The sequence below is a fragment of the Quercus lobata genome, chromosome 4 (assembly GCF_001633185.2).
Source record: "Quercus lobata isolate SW786 chromosome 4, ValleyOak3.0 Primary Assembly, whole genome shotgun sequence".
Classification (NCBI taxonomy): domain Eukaryota; kingdom Viridiplantae; phylum Streptophyta; class Magnoliopsida; order Fagales; family Fagaceae; genus Quercus; species Quercus lobata.
This window is the reverse complement of record NC_044907.1, coordinates 45194629-45211291: the sequence shown is the minus strand read 5'-3', so window position 1 is coordinate 45211291 and position 16663 is coordinate 45194629. Positions and strand designations below refer to the sequence as shown.

The window sequence follows — 16663 nt, the reverse complement described above, 5'->3', positions numbered from 1 at the left end:
TCGATCCACGCCACACCGTTGGATGAAGGGAACATAACGCCTCCAGAAGTTAATGACCGCGCCTCGTAAATTGTAGCGCGTCAAAAGTAACGGTCCGCACGCGCGCCCCAAGCTCTCCTTATTGCCATCCTCTCACTAACATCAAAACCCCGCTTTTCTCCTCGGAAGGAGATAAAAATCGGAGTTTTGAGGGGCTATTGTGGGGCCCGGCCCAAAAATAATGGGCTATTCTAAATTCAGGCCCGTCCGAGGAGCGTCCTGTCCGAAGAGAAACCACATATGAAGCATTACTCAATCCCAATAACGCCAAGGAAACCTGTCCGAGGAGTAACTTCTCCTCGGACATCACGAAGCCCAGACGAGGAACTCTCCCCATCCATTTCAATTCATCCTCCCAACATATAAAATGAATAAAATCCAAAATATCTCATGGAAAGCTGCCACTACCACATTAATTGCGCCCCAACCATCCTCTTGGCCGCATTAATGAGGAAAAGACCCCTGAACAGTACCACCTTAGCCTCTGCAACTCACAAAGGGAGAGATGAGGGCGTCTGATGGGACAGGTGCTCAAGTAGATGCTTAGATGATCAACAAGTGTAAGGTTGAGATGAGAGGAGGGGAACTATATAATGTATTGGAGTCCCTCAAAGAAAGGGACGGAAAAACTGTATTAGGAACCGAAGAAATAGAATCATACGTGAGAGATCCATTCTTGTGTTTTTATTTTCTGCAACAATACTGTCCATGCATCAGACCGAATAGGCTCACTGAGACTAAGTTTTTTGACCCATCCTCTGCAAATAATATATTGTGGGTTGCGCTTTGAGCCAAGGCCTGATCAATAGAATTTGGACCAGGAAAATCGTGCAACTACAATCTCAATCAACCAATTTGGAGCAACATTTGAATTCAAAATAGGTTTGGCCTATCCAAACCCATTACAAATGTATCCTCACAAAACTAGACCCAAACTTTAAAAATTCATGACCTTGAAAGTTGAAAGGGAAAGAAACCAACCATATTATGTTTTAGTACATCATCATTTTCCTTCCACCTGTTTCTTTTTCTTTTTTTCTTTTTTTCTTTTCTCTTTCAATGATTTTCTTCTTTTTCACTTTAATTTAACAAATAACATAGAGCATTCACATGCCTAAATACAATTTAAATTTACTTACAACAAAGTGACTGAATTTAAATTTAAATTGTACTTGGCCTATTATAAATATAAGATTTTGCAAAATACAAGTAGGCAGTAAATGCAACTGCACTAATTCCAGCAAGTAGCCAATAAAAATAGTCAAGATGTGCCCGATTAAGATTATCAGCAAACCAACTATCTTTGCCATCCCCACCAGTCACCTCCTCAATGATAGAGACAAGAAAGCTACTTAAAAAATTCCCAACCCCCAAAATACTAAGATAGAGGGCAAGACCAACACTTCTTAATTCACTTGGGACCTGATCATAGAAGAATTCTTGTAGCCCAACAATGGTGAAAACATCAGCAATTCCAGACAAAACATATTGAGGAAGAAGCCACCACACACTCATTGGAATAGTCACATCTGGCATATCAACCAACCCATATTCTTTAGCAGTTTTGAGCCTTTTTATTTCAACTAGAGCTGCAACTACCATGCAAATGATAGATAAAAGCATCCCAGTTCCAATTCTCTGTAGCATTGTGATTCCAAAAGGTTTAGTGGTGATAGCTCTTGCTATAGGAACAAAAATACGATCATATATAGGAATGAAAAAAACAATGGCCAGTCCGATAAAGAATTGTAGTGAAGCAGCTGGTATCTCAAAGCCAGGAAAAATTGATCTATCAAGAGTAGCCCCTTGCTCGGTAAAGAAAGTTGAGGTTTGTGCAACCACAATAGCATAACCTAAGCTCGTAGCCCAAATTGGAATAAGCCTAAGAACGGCCTTTGCTTCTTCAACATCACTAATAGTACATACCTTGCCTTGCAAGGCTTTGTTAAGGAACCTGTCACATTAGTGGATCCAAATCATTCTATAAAAGGAGATTAGATCTGAAAAAGGAATTAAAATTTGTTTTCTTGGTCTGAAAGAAGAGCAAGACTTGTTCATTAGTTGGGAAACAAGTGGTATGACTGTTTTTTAACATATATATATATATATAAACGAAGCCTCTGAAACTCATACGATTTTTCACATCAACACAATATTTAAATTTATTTAAATAAAATTATTTTTGTTTAGTCCAAATTTAATAAATAGTGAAACTCTATTTCTCTAACAAGTCCAACTTAAACACAAACTCAAACTCAAACCCCCCCCCCAAAAAAAAAAAAAAGCGATACTTCTAAGAAAAAAAACCAAAAACACAATTTAAAAAAAAATAATAAAAAATCTCTCTTCCTCATATCTCTCACACTACCATCTCCTTCCCCCAAAACCCAAAACTCAAATAATCTCTCTTCTCATATCTCTCAAATGCTATCAACTACTTCCCCCAAATCTCAGATCTGACCATCTCCTTCAAAATTTTGGATCTGGCTTTGATCTTCGAAATCAGGATTAACATGCTAAACTAGACTTTTCAAGTTTAGTAGTTTACTGCTTTTGACTGATTTTCATTTGTAGTTGTCTGCCAATGTCATTAAAAAAAATAGAAAATAACTTTGTGGTTGTCAATTTCTTTACATTTATAGGTTTATAATATTATAAGTTTATATTATTATATTACCGTGTAGTTGATTTCTTTTTTTTCTTTTTTCTTTTTTAATGGAGATTTCCTATTGCGATGTTATTAAGTCGTGAGAGAATGTTATAAATATCAAATATACATGATCGTGTTGCTTATTGTAAATTAATGTATTTGTCTTTGGTTTAAACTTATTGTTCATGCTTTTTTCTTCTTCTTTTTTTCTTTCTTTCTAAGTTGACTAAATAATTAGTTTATAAAAATCATTAAAAATAAAAAAGATAAAGTTAATTTACGAAATAAAGCATTTTTTTAATCTAACCTAACTCATTATGTTTTTTATTCCAACTTATTGCAACTTTTTATTGCTCTCTTAATTTATCTGGGTTGATTGACAATTTAGTTCATGTTCATGTTTATGTTGTTTAATTTGGTTTTGTGTGGAACTTTGTGGACCTTAAAACCCTATATCAAGACCAGTTGTGGTGTTTGCTATATCCATAAATGCATAAACTTGTGTAACCAATAAGTCATTACTTGAGATGCTACAGGTGTAAACATGTCCAAAAAAGCTATTTACAATTTTACAATATTAGAATAAGCAAAAAGATTGCCTATGCACAGTTTGATTCACAGCTTATACTCTGTTTGTATTAATATGAGACCTTTTTTTTTTCTTTTTTTTTCTTTTTTTTGTGTTTGGACTTAATTTAAGTTTATGGGTTGTGTTTTTGTTAATTTTAATTTAAGTTTGATTAATATTTTTCATTTAGTAATTTAACGTTTCATATCAAAGATACAAATTTTTGAGACTGGAATCTTAATGTACAAGAGGAAGAAAAAAAAATTGTTTAAATTTTCATATAATATAACTTTTCCGTGCATTGCATGGGTTAGTAACTAGTTAGTAATATATCAAAATTCTTATAGTTTTCTTGAAAATTATCTATAAGTTCCGAGCATAGGTTAAATGAATGGTTTACGCAGCAAACAAGCTCTAGCGAATTGGTCAAGTTAATTGTGTTCAAGTTCGATGTTTTCGGGTTTAGGTAAGATTGGGTTCAAGTCAACAATGGGTTGTACTAAATGTGTTGCAAAACCTATAAGCTATAACCCTTATACATTCTTTTTAGGGTCAGGTCAATCTAGTTTGACCTTTTTTTCACATGCAAATAATAATAGTAATAAATGAAATTTGATCAAATTGGCTGTCTTCTTTTCAATACAAATAAGTGAATAAATAATAATAAAAACTCTGAAGTAAAAGTTAAAATAAAACACATTTTTCTATGAGAATACACAAAATTTTAAGTGTAAATGGTCTGTGGTTCACTAAATTGAAGTCTTGAAGGCTCCACTATGTTAAGAAAGAATCTATAAGTGTTCCTAACAAGAAAAGAGCTTAAAATAGATAGAAAAAAGAAAAAAAAAAATGTGAAACTGCAAAAACATTTTTTAACAGGATCAAAGAGCCAAAGTAAGCGAAAGTTTTTCCTTTGAAAATAAAAAGAATTGATCCATGTGACTTGCAGATCGATCCAAAAAAAATATTTCAGCAAGTCTGGATTTGGGTCAACCCAATTTTTTAATGGGTACAAAAGCCATACTAAAACCAATATTTTTCTTTTGGGATTATTGAGTCCAACTCTAATTTTATAATGTCTAGTCAAAACCCATAAATAAGCTTTTGGATTAAATATGTTTATTATATGTTAGAATAAGGTTTTAATTTTCTTCTCCAAGTATTATCTCTTCAACAAGTTAACCTCCTGAACCCTCTATATCATATTTGTATACAAAGTTTCTATTATTTATTTATTTTTATTTTTTGGGACAAGAAATACCATATTAAAGAGGTAGTAAGTCTTTAAAATAAAACTGAATATTATTGCTCTCTTACTTGAATTGTTCAGAGTTATGCTGTGGCAAGGTTCTGCAAGCTTCCTCTTCAATAGCTATTTCTGATGGTTTAGCCCGCCGATTCTTAATTGCGGTAACAAACACTTGACCGATTCTCACAAATGGGCTTTTCACTTCTTTGACACTATATCGATAAGTTCTAGTACCAAGAAAGAAGACACCTAAGGCAATGACCATCGCAACACACGGGATTCCATATCCTAGACCCCAACTAAGGTTTTCTTGTACATAGGTTAGGATCAACATTGCCACAGACGAACCTGTACATAGTCCAAAATACCACCAATTGAAGAATGAGCTTTTGGCTTGGCATTCCACCGGATCTTCTCCATCAAACTGGTCAGCTCCAAAAGCTTGAACGCAAGGCTTATGTCCACCTTGCCCAACTGCTACTAGATATAGAGAGATGAAGAATAAATTCACTTGGAGCTCGGAAGAAGCTAATGTAACTTTGTTTTTGCCCACGTAATTAGAGGTACTGATAGAAGGAAGCATAGCTGACAGAGTCAGCAAGCCTAGTCCCTGTGATTAATCCCAATCTAAGTCATGGATGGATAAAGTAAAAAAAAAAAAAAACAAGCGCCTAAGTTTAAAATATAATGCTGAAATATTAATGTTTAGTTTGGGAAGATTTGATTTTGAAAGCTGATGCTATCCTGTCATAAAACCGTGTGTTGTTTGAAAGACCTTTTGTTTCTATGAAAATTGTTGGGTGCCTTACCGTGTGGGTCCAGCCCACATGCATTGTCAAGGCTCATTCATGAGCTTGTTCCAAAAGTCTTCACTGCAAGTTTTTTCCATTTAATGAGAAGTGACCAAAGCATGGAGAGGTCTGACTTCTCAATGAGAAGTGTTCCAAAGTCAGCTTTTAGTTTAATGCAAAAAATGAGCAAGTGTGTGAGACACGCTGAAGAGAAAAGAAGGAAAAGAAGCAAAGGCCATTCGGCCTTGTAGAGTGCTGAAGCAAGAAACAGAGAGCCACATTCAGCCAGTGTGTGTGAGAGTTCCAGAGAGAGCAAAACATAAAGAGATATTCAGCCATTTTGAGAGGTGCAGTCCATGTGAGAAATAGAGAGAAACACAGTGAGAGTGTGAGAAATAGAGAGAAACACAGTGAAACACAGTGAGAGTGTGAGAAAGTGAAGAAGAAAAATCAAACATTTTTTTTTGCTCAAGTTTCACACAAGGAAGATAAATTAGTGGAGTACTCATGGAATTTTTGAGTGCTACAACCATGGAGAGTTTGAGTATTTAGAGGAAGATTTTACTACTGGCTTTGTGGTGAGATTATATTTACTCCTTAAGATTTATTTGTTGGATATCCAATTTATTGTAGACTCAAGTTTAACACAAACTTGATATTTGTAATCTTTATTTCATAGTGGATATTTTTCAGAACTGCACCGTCTCCCTCTACATTAGAGGGTTTTTCATGTAAGATTTGGTATTCTTGTGTGGTTGTGTTTATGTAATACTTGTTGAAATTTTTTTTGTTTCCATAATATTACTATTACTTGATAGTTATATATTTTAATTCACACATAGACATTAAGGGGATTAGGATTTTTCCCCAACAAAAAAGTACTAATAATTTCTAGCCGAGTTCTTATATGCAAAGGCTTTTGACATTTTCGAGGAAGAGGATTGAGTCAACTTTGGCAATACTCTCCATTTTGTTCCTTTCTTTGGCAAAGGTGGGTGGTTCTTATATGGGTTGGGATTGTATCGAGTGCATTAACTACCACATACACATTACGATGTGGACATATATCCATATCCCAACATGATCAGTGCACTAATGTGGACACAAACCATATCCTCCTTACATAGCCTTTCTAGAAAAGTCAAGACCAGGACAGTGGTTGTCTGAGGTTTGCTACTGGAGTTACTTGGAAAACAAGTGCCTATGCACTTGTGCTACCTATGAGATCTTCGCGACTTGCTAGTTTTTCTGCTATGAAGTGCCCGTTTGGAGTCGGCGTTTTCCGCTGAATCCTGGGCTGCATTTTCTGATTTTTTTTTTTTCCCCAGCTGCACTGTTTGACCATGTCAATCATGAATAATGCACTTGTGCACTATTCATGAACCCACAAATTCCACTTTTCAGCAACTTTTTCATTAAAAATGGGTCTCACGACATTATTCATACATTTAAAAATTATTTTGCTAAAGTGGTTTCAGTTTCAGCAAAAATAAGCTCAATCTAAACGGACCCGAAATTGATATTTGACTTTTCTCCCACTTTTGGCAAGTTTTTCTACTATGAATTGATATTTGACTTTTCTCCCACTTTTGGCCGGGATGCTTAAATAGAATTAGGATTTTGTTAGGAAGATGGAAAAGTGAGAGGACAAAAAATAGAAAATGAATGGAAAAAAAAGAGAAATAAAAGATATTTTAATTTCTCTCGTTTGTGTTTGATTGAAGAGATTGGATAGTGAAAAAGTGAAGGGATAGAAAATAGAGTTTGTATAAATTTACTCTTATACTCTTATTACATAACTTATTTTATATAAATATTTTATAAAAGAAAAAACTGGTTCTATGTAAAATGGTTCAAAGTAAGGAAAAAAAAAAAAGAAGGAAGTTCAACGAAACCAAAGACAAAGAGCAAAAAAGAGATAAATAAAAAGAAAAATGAAAAAAAGAAACAAAGTTCAACGTCAGACAAAGAACCCATCAAAAGGAAAAAGAAAAAAAAAATTAACGTAGCAAGGAAGAAAAAAAAATATGTTAACATTGAATTTACTTAAGAAAAGTAAAGGGGTAGAAATGTCATTTTCATCAAAACCACTTCCCTTCCCTGTTTTCTTCTCAATTTAAAGGCTGAAAATTGGTGTGCCATGGGAGAAAATAAGCCCCATCATTTTTTCTCCTCCAAAATCATTCTAACCAAACCGCCTTTCTACCTAAAATTTCTCATATTTTCTCTCATTCATTTTTCATCCTCTCTATTTTCACTCCAATCAAACATACTCTAGGGGAGGGAGAGAGAGAGAGATACGCACCAGAATGTAAATGCAAGAAGCAATAATAATGGTGCGGTAGCGCCCCAGATAAGAATCAGCTACGAATGCTCCTAAAAGAGGAAGCAACGATGCCGTTCCTGACCAAGTGTTGACGTTCTCGGCTGCAGTGGCTGTTGATTGCCCCAGCTGCTCAGTCAAGTACATGACCAGGTTGCAGCTAATCCCATAATATGCAAACCTCTCCGCCACTTCCACACCTAATATATATAATTATAATATAAACCATCATATTCATACATAATACTAATTTTATGCCCAAAAACACAAAAGGAGATGATCATCACATTTCTTAATTATTTGAGAGATTTTTCACTTTGTTGAATTGATTTGGGTGAGACTTTCCTACCTATGATGAAACATGCAGACCTCCAACCTCCGGAATTGGATCTGAGGACTCGCTGGCCTTTGTAGTCAACGACGGCATTTGCAACTGTGTCTAATAGCGGTGGCGTTTCAATGGACATTTCTTAAAACACACGACAAAGTTAACAACCTCACACAACCCCCCTTTGAAATTTGAGAGTTAATTTGAAAAGGAGAGAGCTAATTTAAGTGTTGCTTCTATATCTACTCTTCTTACTTCAACAAACATTGTAGTTGGTTGGTCGCTTTGCCATACAGCAATTCCTCTTTCAAATAAAAAATAAATAAATAAATTGCTTTTACTTAGAGCATATATTAATAATTCATTTTAGAAAATTTTTTATGGAAATACAAAAAACTAATTCATTATTTTGATAATTTTTTCAATTTTTCATAAATTTTTTTTAAAATAGACGGTTAATGTATATCTAAGAGCGCACATTAACCGGATCCTTGAATTATATTATGGCTGCATGTATTTTTTTTTTTTTAGGGAAAATATTTTGGCTAAATGTGATTGCTTTAAACAGTTGTTAGTAGAGGTGTTCGGAGTGCGGCGTAGCGTAGTTTTGAGCCATTTTTAACATCGTACTTTACGGTGCGGTTTAGCTAAAACCATAACTGCACTGTACCTTATTTTTACGGTTACATGTGCGGTGTGATGCGGTTTAGAGTTTAGCAAAAATCATAACCGTACCTCACCTCATTTTTGCGGTCACATGTATGGTGCTATATATAAGATGCGGTTTAAACGGTATGAAATCAATATATTTTTCAAATTTTGAGCTTTTCCTACCCAGTCCAAAACTAATTTTTCCCTTTGTTTTTGGCCAAGTTTTAAACTACTGAGTTAGTTTTTTTTTATTTTGGATTGGCTTTCCTAGTCAACATTTGATAGGATTATCAAACTTTTTTTTTTTGGAAAAGTTATTAAACTATTAATAATACATTTAATATTAAAAATAAATAAATATATTAATATATAGAGAAGATGTGGTACAGTTTGTGCAGTTTTCTTATTATAAAACTGCAAACTGCACCATGCAGTGCGGTGCACTATTATTTGCGATGAAGTGCATTTATACTATTTTAAGAGTAATTTTGGTACAATTTTTACAATTTGTACTGTTTATGCAGTTTGATAAACACTCGTAGTTGTCAGGTTTGACTGTACTTTCTTATACTATTCCCGCGAGAAGCACCCTGTGTTATTTCAATTGAATAATTACCCCATATTAAAAACAAAATAATAAAAAAGTACTGCCCCACTTTCAGAATTAATAAAATGTTAATTTTGTGCAATCATCAAGGACAACACCAATTCCTACACTCCGATTAAAATTTGAATGAGGTTCTAAACTACATAGATATTGGCTGTGGTAAAAAGATGAAATTTGGCTGTGAGTGTGAGTAAAAGTTCGGCTGCGGTGAAAAGATGAAATTTTCTGTTCTTGAGAATGAAACGCAAGAGAGAGAGAGAGAGAGTTTGGCAGTGGGAATGGAGAAGCGAGAATATGACAAAATTGAAAACTTGAAAGATTGGCATTGCCGTAGAAGTGTAGAACTACTGGAAGTCTATGAAGTGATTGAAGTGTAGGACTAGGATGTGTGGTGGAAAATGAAAGAGGTGGGCCATTTCATTTTTTAATTTTGATTTTTGAGTGGTAGCCATCAACAGTCAGGCTTCAACACAGCACCTGACTTCTTTTCTTTTTTTCCTAATTCTCGTTTAACGAATAACATATATGCATTAATATTTGTATTTATATAATACTAAAAGTTAAAACATAGTATTTAATGTTATTATATTTATGTTAAGCCGCATCAACAATTATATAATTTCCATCATCTTCTTTATAGATTTTAAAATATTTTTTAACAATTTCAAAATACCAATAAATATAAAATATTTTTCAGCCCTATCTCTACTATAAAGTTCACTTCTTATAAAAAAGACTTTTATTTTTGGTTTAGTGAAAACATTGGACTTAGTGGTCCTATTTTATAGCCAAAAAAAAATAGTCTTTATTTTTTATATATAATTTTTATTTTGAAAATCTAATTTATAAATGGATAAAGTAATTTGATCATATTGTTTAGACAATGTTTTAGTAGGAGTTAAAGTTATATTTTTATCGGATTATTCTTTAGTTTTGCCTCTACATAAACATAAGGGTGTAAGGGCATTTTTGAACCAAAAAATGAGGATCCTAAACAGAGAAAACTCCTTAAATAGTAGTATAGATAAAGCTCACATTTAGTTCCTTCCCCTTCCCCACCTTCTATTCTACGGTTTCACACTTATTTCACAGCCTTTCTCGCTTCTAACGGTAGCCTCTCTGTCTCCCTTTCTTCCTGTCTTCCTCTCCTCACAGTATATAAATACTGACAAAACCTGGATGATTCAGTTAAGGTATTTCTAAATCCAGTTTCTTTTGTGCTCTATTCTTTTGTTTATATTTTTTTTTCCCTTTTACTTTCTAAATTGTTTTTCTTTAGGGTGTTGAACTTTTTTATTGGTGGGTTTTTAAATTGAAGCTCTACCTCTTTTGGGTTTGTTCTTTTTTAGTTTTTGAATTGGGCCTTATCTTGTGAAAATTTTCTACTTATTGTTGGGTATTGTACATGGCAGATGAAGTGCATCTGTTTTTGGTAAAAAAAAAAAAATCAAAGCTAGAAGAGAAAAGCATGGTGGAGAAAAGAAATCGGATTGCTTTTAATTAAAAGATAGAACAAATATGGAGGTGATATAGGGGCTATTTGGATTTTCTGTTTCCATAACATATAACTCTGTTTCCATCACTCATAACTCAAAATATATGGGTCCTACGAAAAAAAAAAACTCTGTTTGGATTTGTTTCCATCACTTAATTCTCTGATTTTTGAGTGATGAGTTATGGAAACTGAAAACACATTTTAAGTGTTTTCCGTTTCCAAAACTCAGCTTTTAATGACATTTTTGTAATTAAACCCATATACCCAGCCACAATGTTAGACAAATGGACAGATTTTTTTTTTTTTTTTTTTGTGAAACCCAGTTGCAACTTTTGAAGTTGAAAAGTGGGTGATGAGTTAAGTTGCCAAACGGGGGGTTTGGGAAATTGGGGTATTTTAAGTGATGAGTGATGAGTGACGAAAATTGAGTAAGAAGTGAGGAGTGATGAGTGATGAAAAAAAAAAAAAAATCCAAACAGCCCCATATATGTTCACAACCAGTATAATTTTGACCAAGTTAATTTCCTCTCAAATGCTTTTTTTTTTCTTTTATGATTTGATAGATAATAGTAACTCAACAAAGATTGGTATATTGCTGAGTTCGTGTTGATTGGTATATTGCTTATTACTATTTTTTAATGAGAAAGGGGCTACTCTTTGTTGTTTGAAATTTTCTTTGTGCTTTTATATTTCCAAAAGTGATCTACCTATAGGTTCCCACTCAATCCTCTACTTAATTGATCTTATATTTTCCCTTGTATTGATTAGTTCCTATGATTGATTTAATATTATTATAGAGTGAAATGGGGAATTGAACCTTTACTTAGCAGTAGTTGGATTTGAAATAAACTCATTCTATTTTGTAGAATAGATTAGGTGATTACGATGGTTGTCATTACTCATTAGGATGTTATTATCTCATTAGCCAATTATTTCAGCTATTTTAATTCTAATTAGTTTGCTATTTGAATTATTTTCAATCGGATGTAATCCATATCATGGCTGTATTTTATATAGACAAGTATAGAAATAAAGATCATTAGAAAAATTAAAGCAACACATCTCTTTTCTCTCATTGAGGAGATTAGTCATCTCAAATTGACCAAAATAGTAAAATCCTCTATTCTTTTCGGTTGCTAAGGAAATTTTGCATGCAGGTTACTCATATGCAATCAACAGATAATTTTGATAGAGGAGGTACAATACTTTGTCCTAATTTACTGTTGGCAAATGTATGATATAACACATAAAGTTGTTAATCTAAGCATTTTTTATGTCCTCTTTTTTTGTGTCTTCATCATTATTGTTGTTGATCATGTTTATTACAAAGCCAATGCCCTTTTTTATTTTTGGTTTCATTGGTGGATAGGATTTTCTTTTTTGTGAATTTATGGTTTTCATTTGGTAAAAGTTTGGGTTTCAATTATTACCAAAACTGGTCGCGGACCCGCGTGTTGCGCGTGATAAATTTGTTTATGATAGTGTTATTATTATAGATTATTAATTATTAATATTTTTCTATGTATTGCTACTCAAGCTGCATTATATATGTTTGACCAATATATTGCAGGATTCATGATGATTGGAGGTTTTGTTGATGGAATTAATTTTGTATTATTAGAGATTTGTATTTGGAATAGAATGAGGAAATTTTATTGTAGATTTTTATTTTGGAAACAAAATTTCTACCATACTTGGTTGGCTAATTTGTATATTTCCAAGTCAATTGAGCACACTTTGCATGTAATATGTAATTCTTCATTTCCATAAGGGTAAGGGCATTCATGATCCCAATGACCCACTCCGTTTTTCTTGCATGCTTGGTTTATTGGGATGCGAAATGTGTTTGTTCCAAAATTTGCATGCTGAAGGATTTGTCGATAGTTTTGCAGCAATTGTTTTCCATTTGTTTGGTTTAGAATTAATTGCAATTTGGATCCATGAAGTCAAAGTTTTTTTTTTCAAAAATATAACAATGACTCTAGAACAATGCACAACTTCATTGGATAAAGTTAATAAAAAGAGAAAATATAGGACTACAATATTTTGTGGCACAATTATGTATGCGGTAGATTGTGATTAGTAGAGAAAAAATAGTTCATGTGAAAGTAATAGACATCAGTTGTGAATTCAAAATTGTGTACCTCATTTTGATGTTGCCTAAAAATTTTGGTGATTATCTACCAACATTGGAAAATATCTCGAGTAATAATCCTGTATAATTTTTTTTAATTTTTATTTTTTTAATTTTATTTTTTTGTGAATAGAAGCCTTTCATATACCCTCCACTATAAAGCTTAAATCTTATAGTATTGAATATATATTTCAATTGTAACTTACGTTTAATGTTCTCCTCCATAAAGTGTTTCATTATTGAGATGTCTTGATTTGAATTGATTTGTGCTGCATAATTTTGATCCACCTACCTAGCAATTTCTTAAACAATTTTATTGATTTTTCATTAGCTATCACATATTCCATGTGTCTAAATGATCAGTAAATGATGAGGGTAGCAAATAAATTATCATGTGTCAATTACTTTCATTAATGGTAAAATAACAGTTGTGGAGTAGCCGAATAGTTCTATATCTTTTGCACATCAGAGTAGTAAATTTTAGATTGAACATGTAACATATTCAATAAATAGCTATGACTTCATCTTAACAAACCTATGCCATACACCCACATCCTTGTTTTCTATTCTTTAAAGCAATGTAGAGAAGGTGAGAAGTTAATATGACTCCAAAATATTCATTTCTAATGGCTAATGCTATCATTTATCTTACCTCCAACTGTGGGACTCTTTTGTAATTCGAATTTCTAAGATATCACCATATCACAACCAGCATGAGTTTGATTTTTTAGATGAATAACAATTCTTATCCTTAACAATCAATTAGTATTCCTTCTCAAAAAAAAAATTAATTAATATTAATTTTATTTTATAAAAAAGTCTAAAATTATATCACTAATAATTGTATATAACTATATATCACTAACTTAAATTAGATATCTATTGATGATAGTGCAAGTATTGAATATTGCAAGAAGAAACAAAAAGAGAGCCATCCAAACATAAACCCTGCATAAGTTGTATATATACATAAATTATTAATAATTTTGAAATAGCTAAAAATTAATTAATATCCAAATCAGTTACTGAAGACAAAAGAAGAACCACTCCACATCTCATTTTGGAAGGAATGATTTCTCTACAGTCCACAACTTAAACATTAGATTTGAAACATCTCAGAAAAATTAAATTAGAAGGAAAATTAAAAAGAAATCAGTTGGAGGAGTAATTGTTTTTTTAGTGATTTCCTTTTCACCATATTCTTTGGAGATAAAAGAACCCCATATGAACTGGTTTTCAAAGGATACAAGTTAAAGGCCCTGTGAGAAAAACAACTTTATAACAGGATTTAGTCATAAAGAAGAATGATGAAAGAAATCAAATAAACAAAACAAACTGAAAAGTACTTTTCCAACACTAAAGAATTCTCAGTTCAAAGTCTTCTCTCTAGGTTTGCTTTGGAAACCTAGAGGTGAAAAAAGGGATGCCTAGTGCAAACTCTTTCTCTGTTAAGGTAGAATCTTCTAAAAGACATGGATGAGATCACAAATAGGTGCGCTAGGTTATGACTGTCAGCAAAGGAAAGGGCTGAAGTTGAGATACAAACACCAGAAGTGGAGGCTGAACCGATCCTAGTTGGAAAGTTCTATACAAAACGATGGGTAAACTTGGAGTCGGTGGCGAGGGTTCTGAAAATAGCATGGAAAACTAAGGAAGACTTTGAGGTGAGTTGTTGTGAAATTTTAAAATACTCACAAGTGTACGAACCATACCAAAGTATAGTTGGACAAGAATGAGGTCGAACCCACAGGGACTTGTATGAACGTAGGAAAATTAATTAAATCTTAACCAAGTTAATCCTAATCTAGTTTAATAAAAATTGGTTGTTTGCAATCAAATAAACTAAGCAAATAATAAGATTAAGCAAAAAGTTAAACTAAGCAAAATATATAAAGCAATAAAAAGATGTAAACAATCAAGGGAAAGGAATTAAGATTTTGGAATCCACCATGTAAGTCATATTAGTATATATTTATGAGCATTAATTTTTCCTAACTCACTACATGAGAATCTAGAAATCAATCTTCCTATCATGGAAAATATCATCATTAAAACTTATGTTTAGGAATGGCAACGGGTCGGGTTTGGGCCGGGTTTTTCTATACCCGGACTCAACCTGCGGGCCAAGACCCATGGCCCGGACCCAGCTTGTTAACTAAGCGGGTCTTTTTTCCGGGCCCCGGACCCGCCCCAGCTGGGCCCTGCGGGCCCTGTTAAAGGATTGGGCTCAATTCATGGCCCAACCAAAAAAAAAAAAAGAAAATTTCAAATCCAAACACAAACACAAACACAAATCCAAACACAAACAAAGAAATCACAAACACAGATTTCAGATCTACATTTTCCCTTTCAAAATCACAATCCAAACACAAATTCCAGATCTATGATTTTCATTTTTCCTTTTCAGAAATCATAAACACAAACACAAACACAAACACAAATTCACATGATTGAGGCGAACTGAACCCAGAAAAAAATAGAAAAAAGAAAAAAAAATGGAGGCAGTGCGAGATCGACGATGGCGAGGATGAAACGGAGTTGAGACTTAAGAGAAACGGGAACGGCGAGGACAAAACTGCCTCTTCCCTTCTTAAATATGTCGGAACGGCGAGGATGGTTAGCTCTTCTGGTATCGGTACTTCCATCTGTCGGAAACGGGAGTCCCGCTAGCTCTTGTCTGATGAGTTCATGATGTTTATCACGCTATACATACGGCTTGTGGCCGTGTGTGTGAGATCGCTGAGAGATGAGAGGCAGTGACTGAGAGAGCTGAAGAGATGAAAGGTGTGAGAGGTTGAAATGAGGAGCGGAATTGAGAGTTTAGGGTTTTAACTATATATATGTGAGGGTAATTTAGTAATTTTATATATAATATAACCGGGTTTTAACCGGGTCGAGTTTTAGGTCGGGTTTCGGGTTTTTTGATAAAATCCGAACCCAACCCAGACCCACTTCGGGTTTTTCTTTTTTAAACCATACCCGACCCTATTATATGATAAAATTTCTCTTATTTTCTCTTTTTTATTTTTCATACTCTCTATTTTCACTTCCATCAAACATAGCTCGAGGAAGAGAGAGATATACGCACCAGAATGTAAATGCAAGAAGCAATAATAATGGTGCGGTAGCACCCCAGATAAGAATCAGCTACGAATGCTCCTAAAAGAGGAAGCAACGATGCCGTTCCTGACCAAGTGTTGATGTTCTCCGCAGCAGTGGCTGTTGATTGCCCCAGCTGCTTAGTCAAGTACATGACCAGGTTGCAGCTAATCCCATAATATGCAAGCCTCTCCGCCACTTCCACACCTAATATATAATAATAATATAAACCATCATATTCATACATAATACTATTTTTATGCCCAAAAACACAAAAGGAGATGATCATCACATTTCTTAATTATTTGAGAGATTTTTCACTTTGTTGAATTGATTTGGGTGAGACTTTCCTACCGATGATGAAACATGCAGACCTCCAACCACCGGAATTGGATCTGAGGACTCGCTGGCCTCTGTAGTCAACGACGGCATTTGCAACTGTGTCTAATAGCGGTGGCGTTTCACTGGACATTCTTAAACCACACGACAAAGTTAACAACCTCACACAACCCCACTTTGAAATTTGAGAGTTAATTTGAAAGGGAGAGAGCTAATTTAAGTGTTGCTTCTATATCTACTCTTCTTACTTCAACAAATATTGTAGTTGGTTGGTCGCTTTGCTGTACAACAATTCCTCTTTCAAATAAAAAATAAATAAATAAATTGCTTCTACTTATAGCATATATTAATAATTCATTTTAGGAAATTTTTTATGGAAATACGAAAAAT

General features: G+C 33.5%; 1 protein-coding gene across 3 annotated transcripts; it reads right to left on the bottom strand.

The window, feature by feature from the left end:
* Window positions 1-1112: 1112 nt before the first annotated feature.
* On the bottom strand, window positions 1113-16406 carry LOC115983283 (protein NRT1/ PTR FAMILY 5.10-like). 3 transcript variants are annotated; one of them, XM_031105934.1, is made up of 4 exons: window positions 16289-16406; window positions 7603-7820; window positions 4575-5116; window positions 1113-1993 (listed from the first exon to the last, which is right to left on the bottom strand). In XM_031105934.1, exons 1-4 carry the CDS (start codon window positions 16404-16406, stop codon window positions 1201-1203), a joined length of 1671 nt encoding a protein of 556 aa, XP_030961794.1. In that variant the 3' UTR covers window positions 1113-1200. The 3 variants fall into 3 exon arrangements, with proteins under 3 accessions (XP_030961794.1, XP_030961792.1, XP_030961793.1); XM_031105932.1 differs by lacking the exon at window positions 16289-16406 and adding an exon at window positions 7970-8210; XM_031105933.1 differs by lacking the exon at window positions 16289-16406 and having other exon boundaries at window positions 4575-5133; window positions 7603-7687.
* Between the last annotated feature and the right edge of the window lie 257 nt (window positions 16407-16663).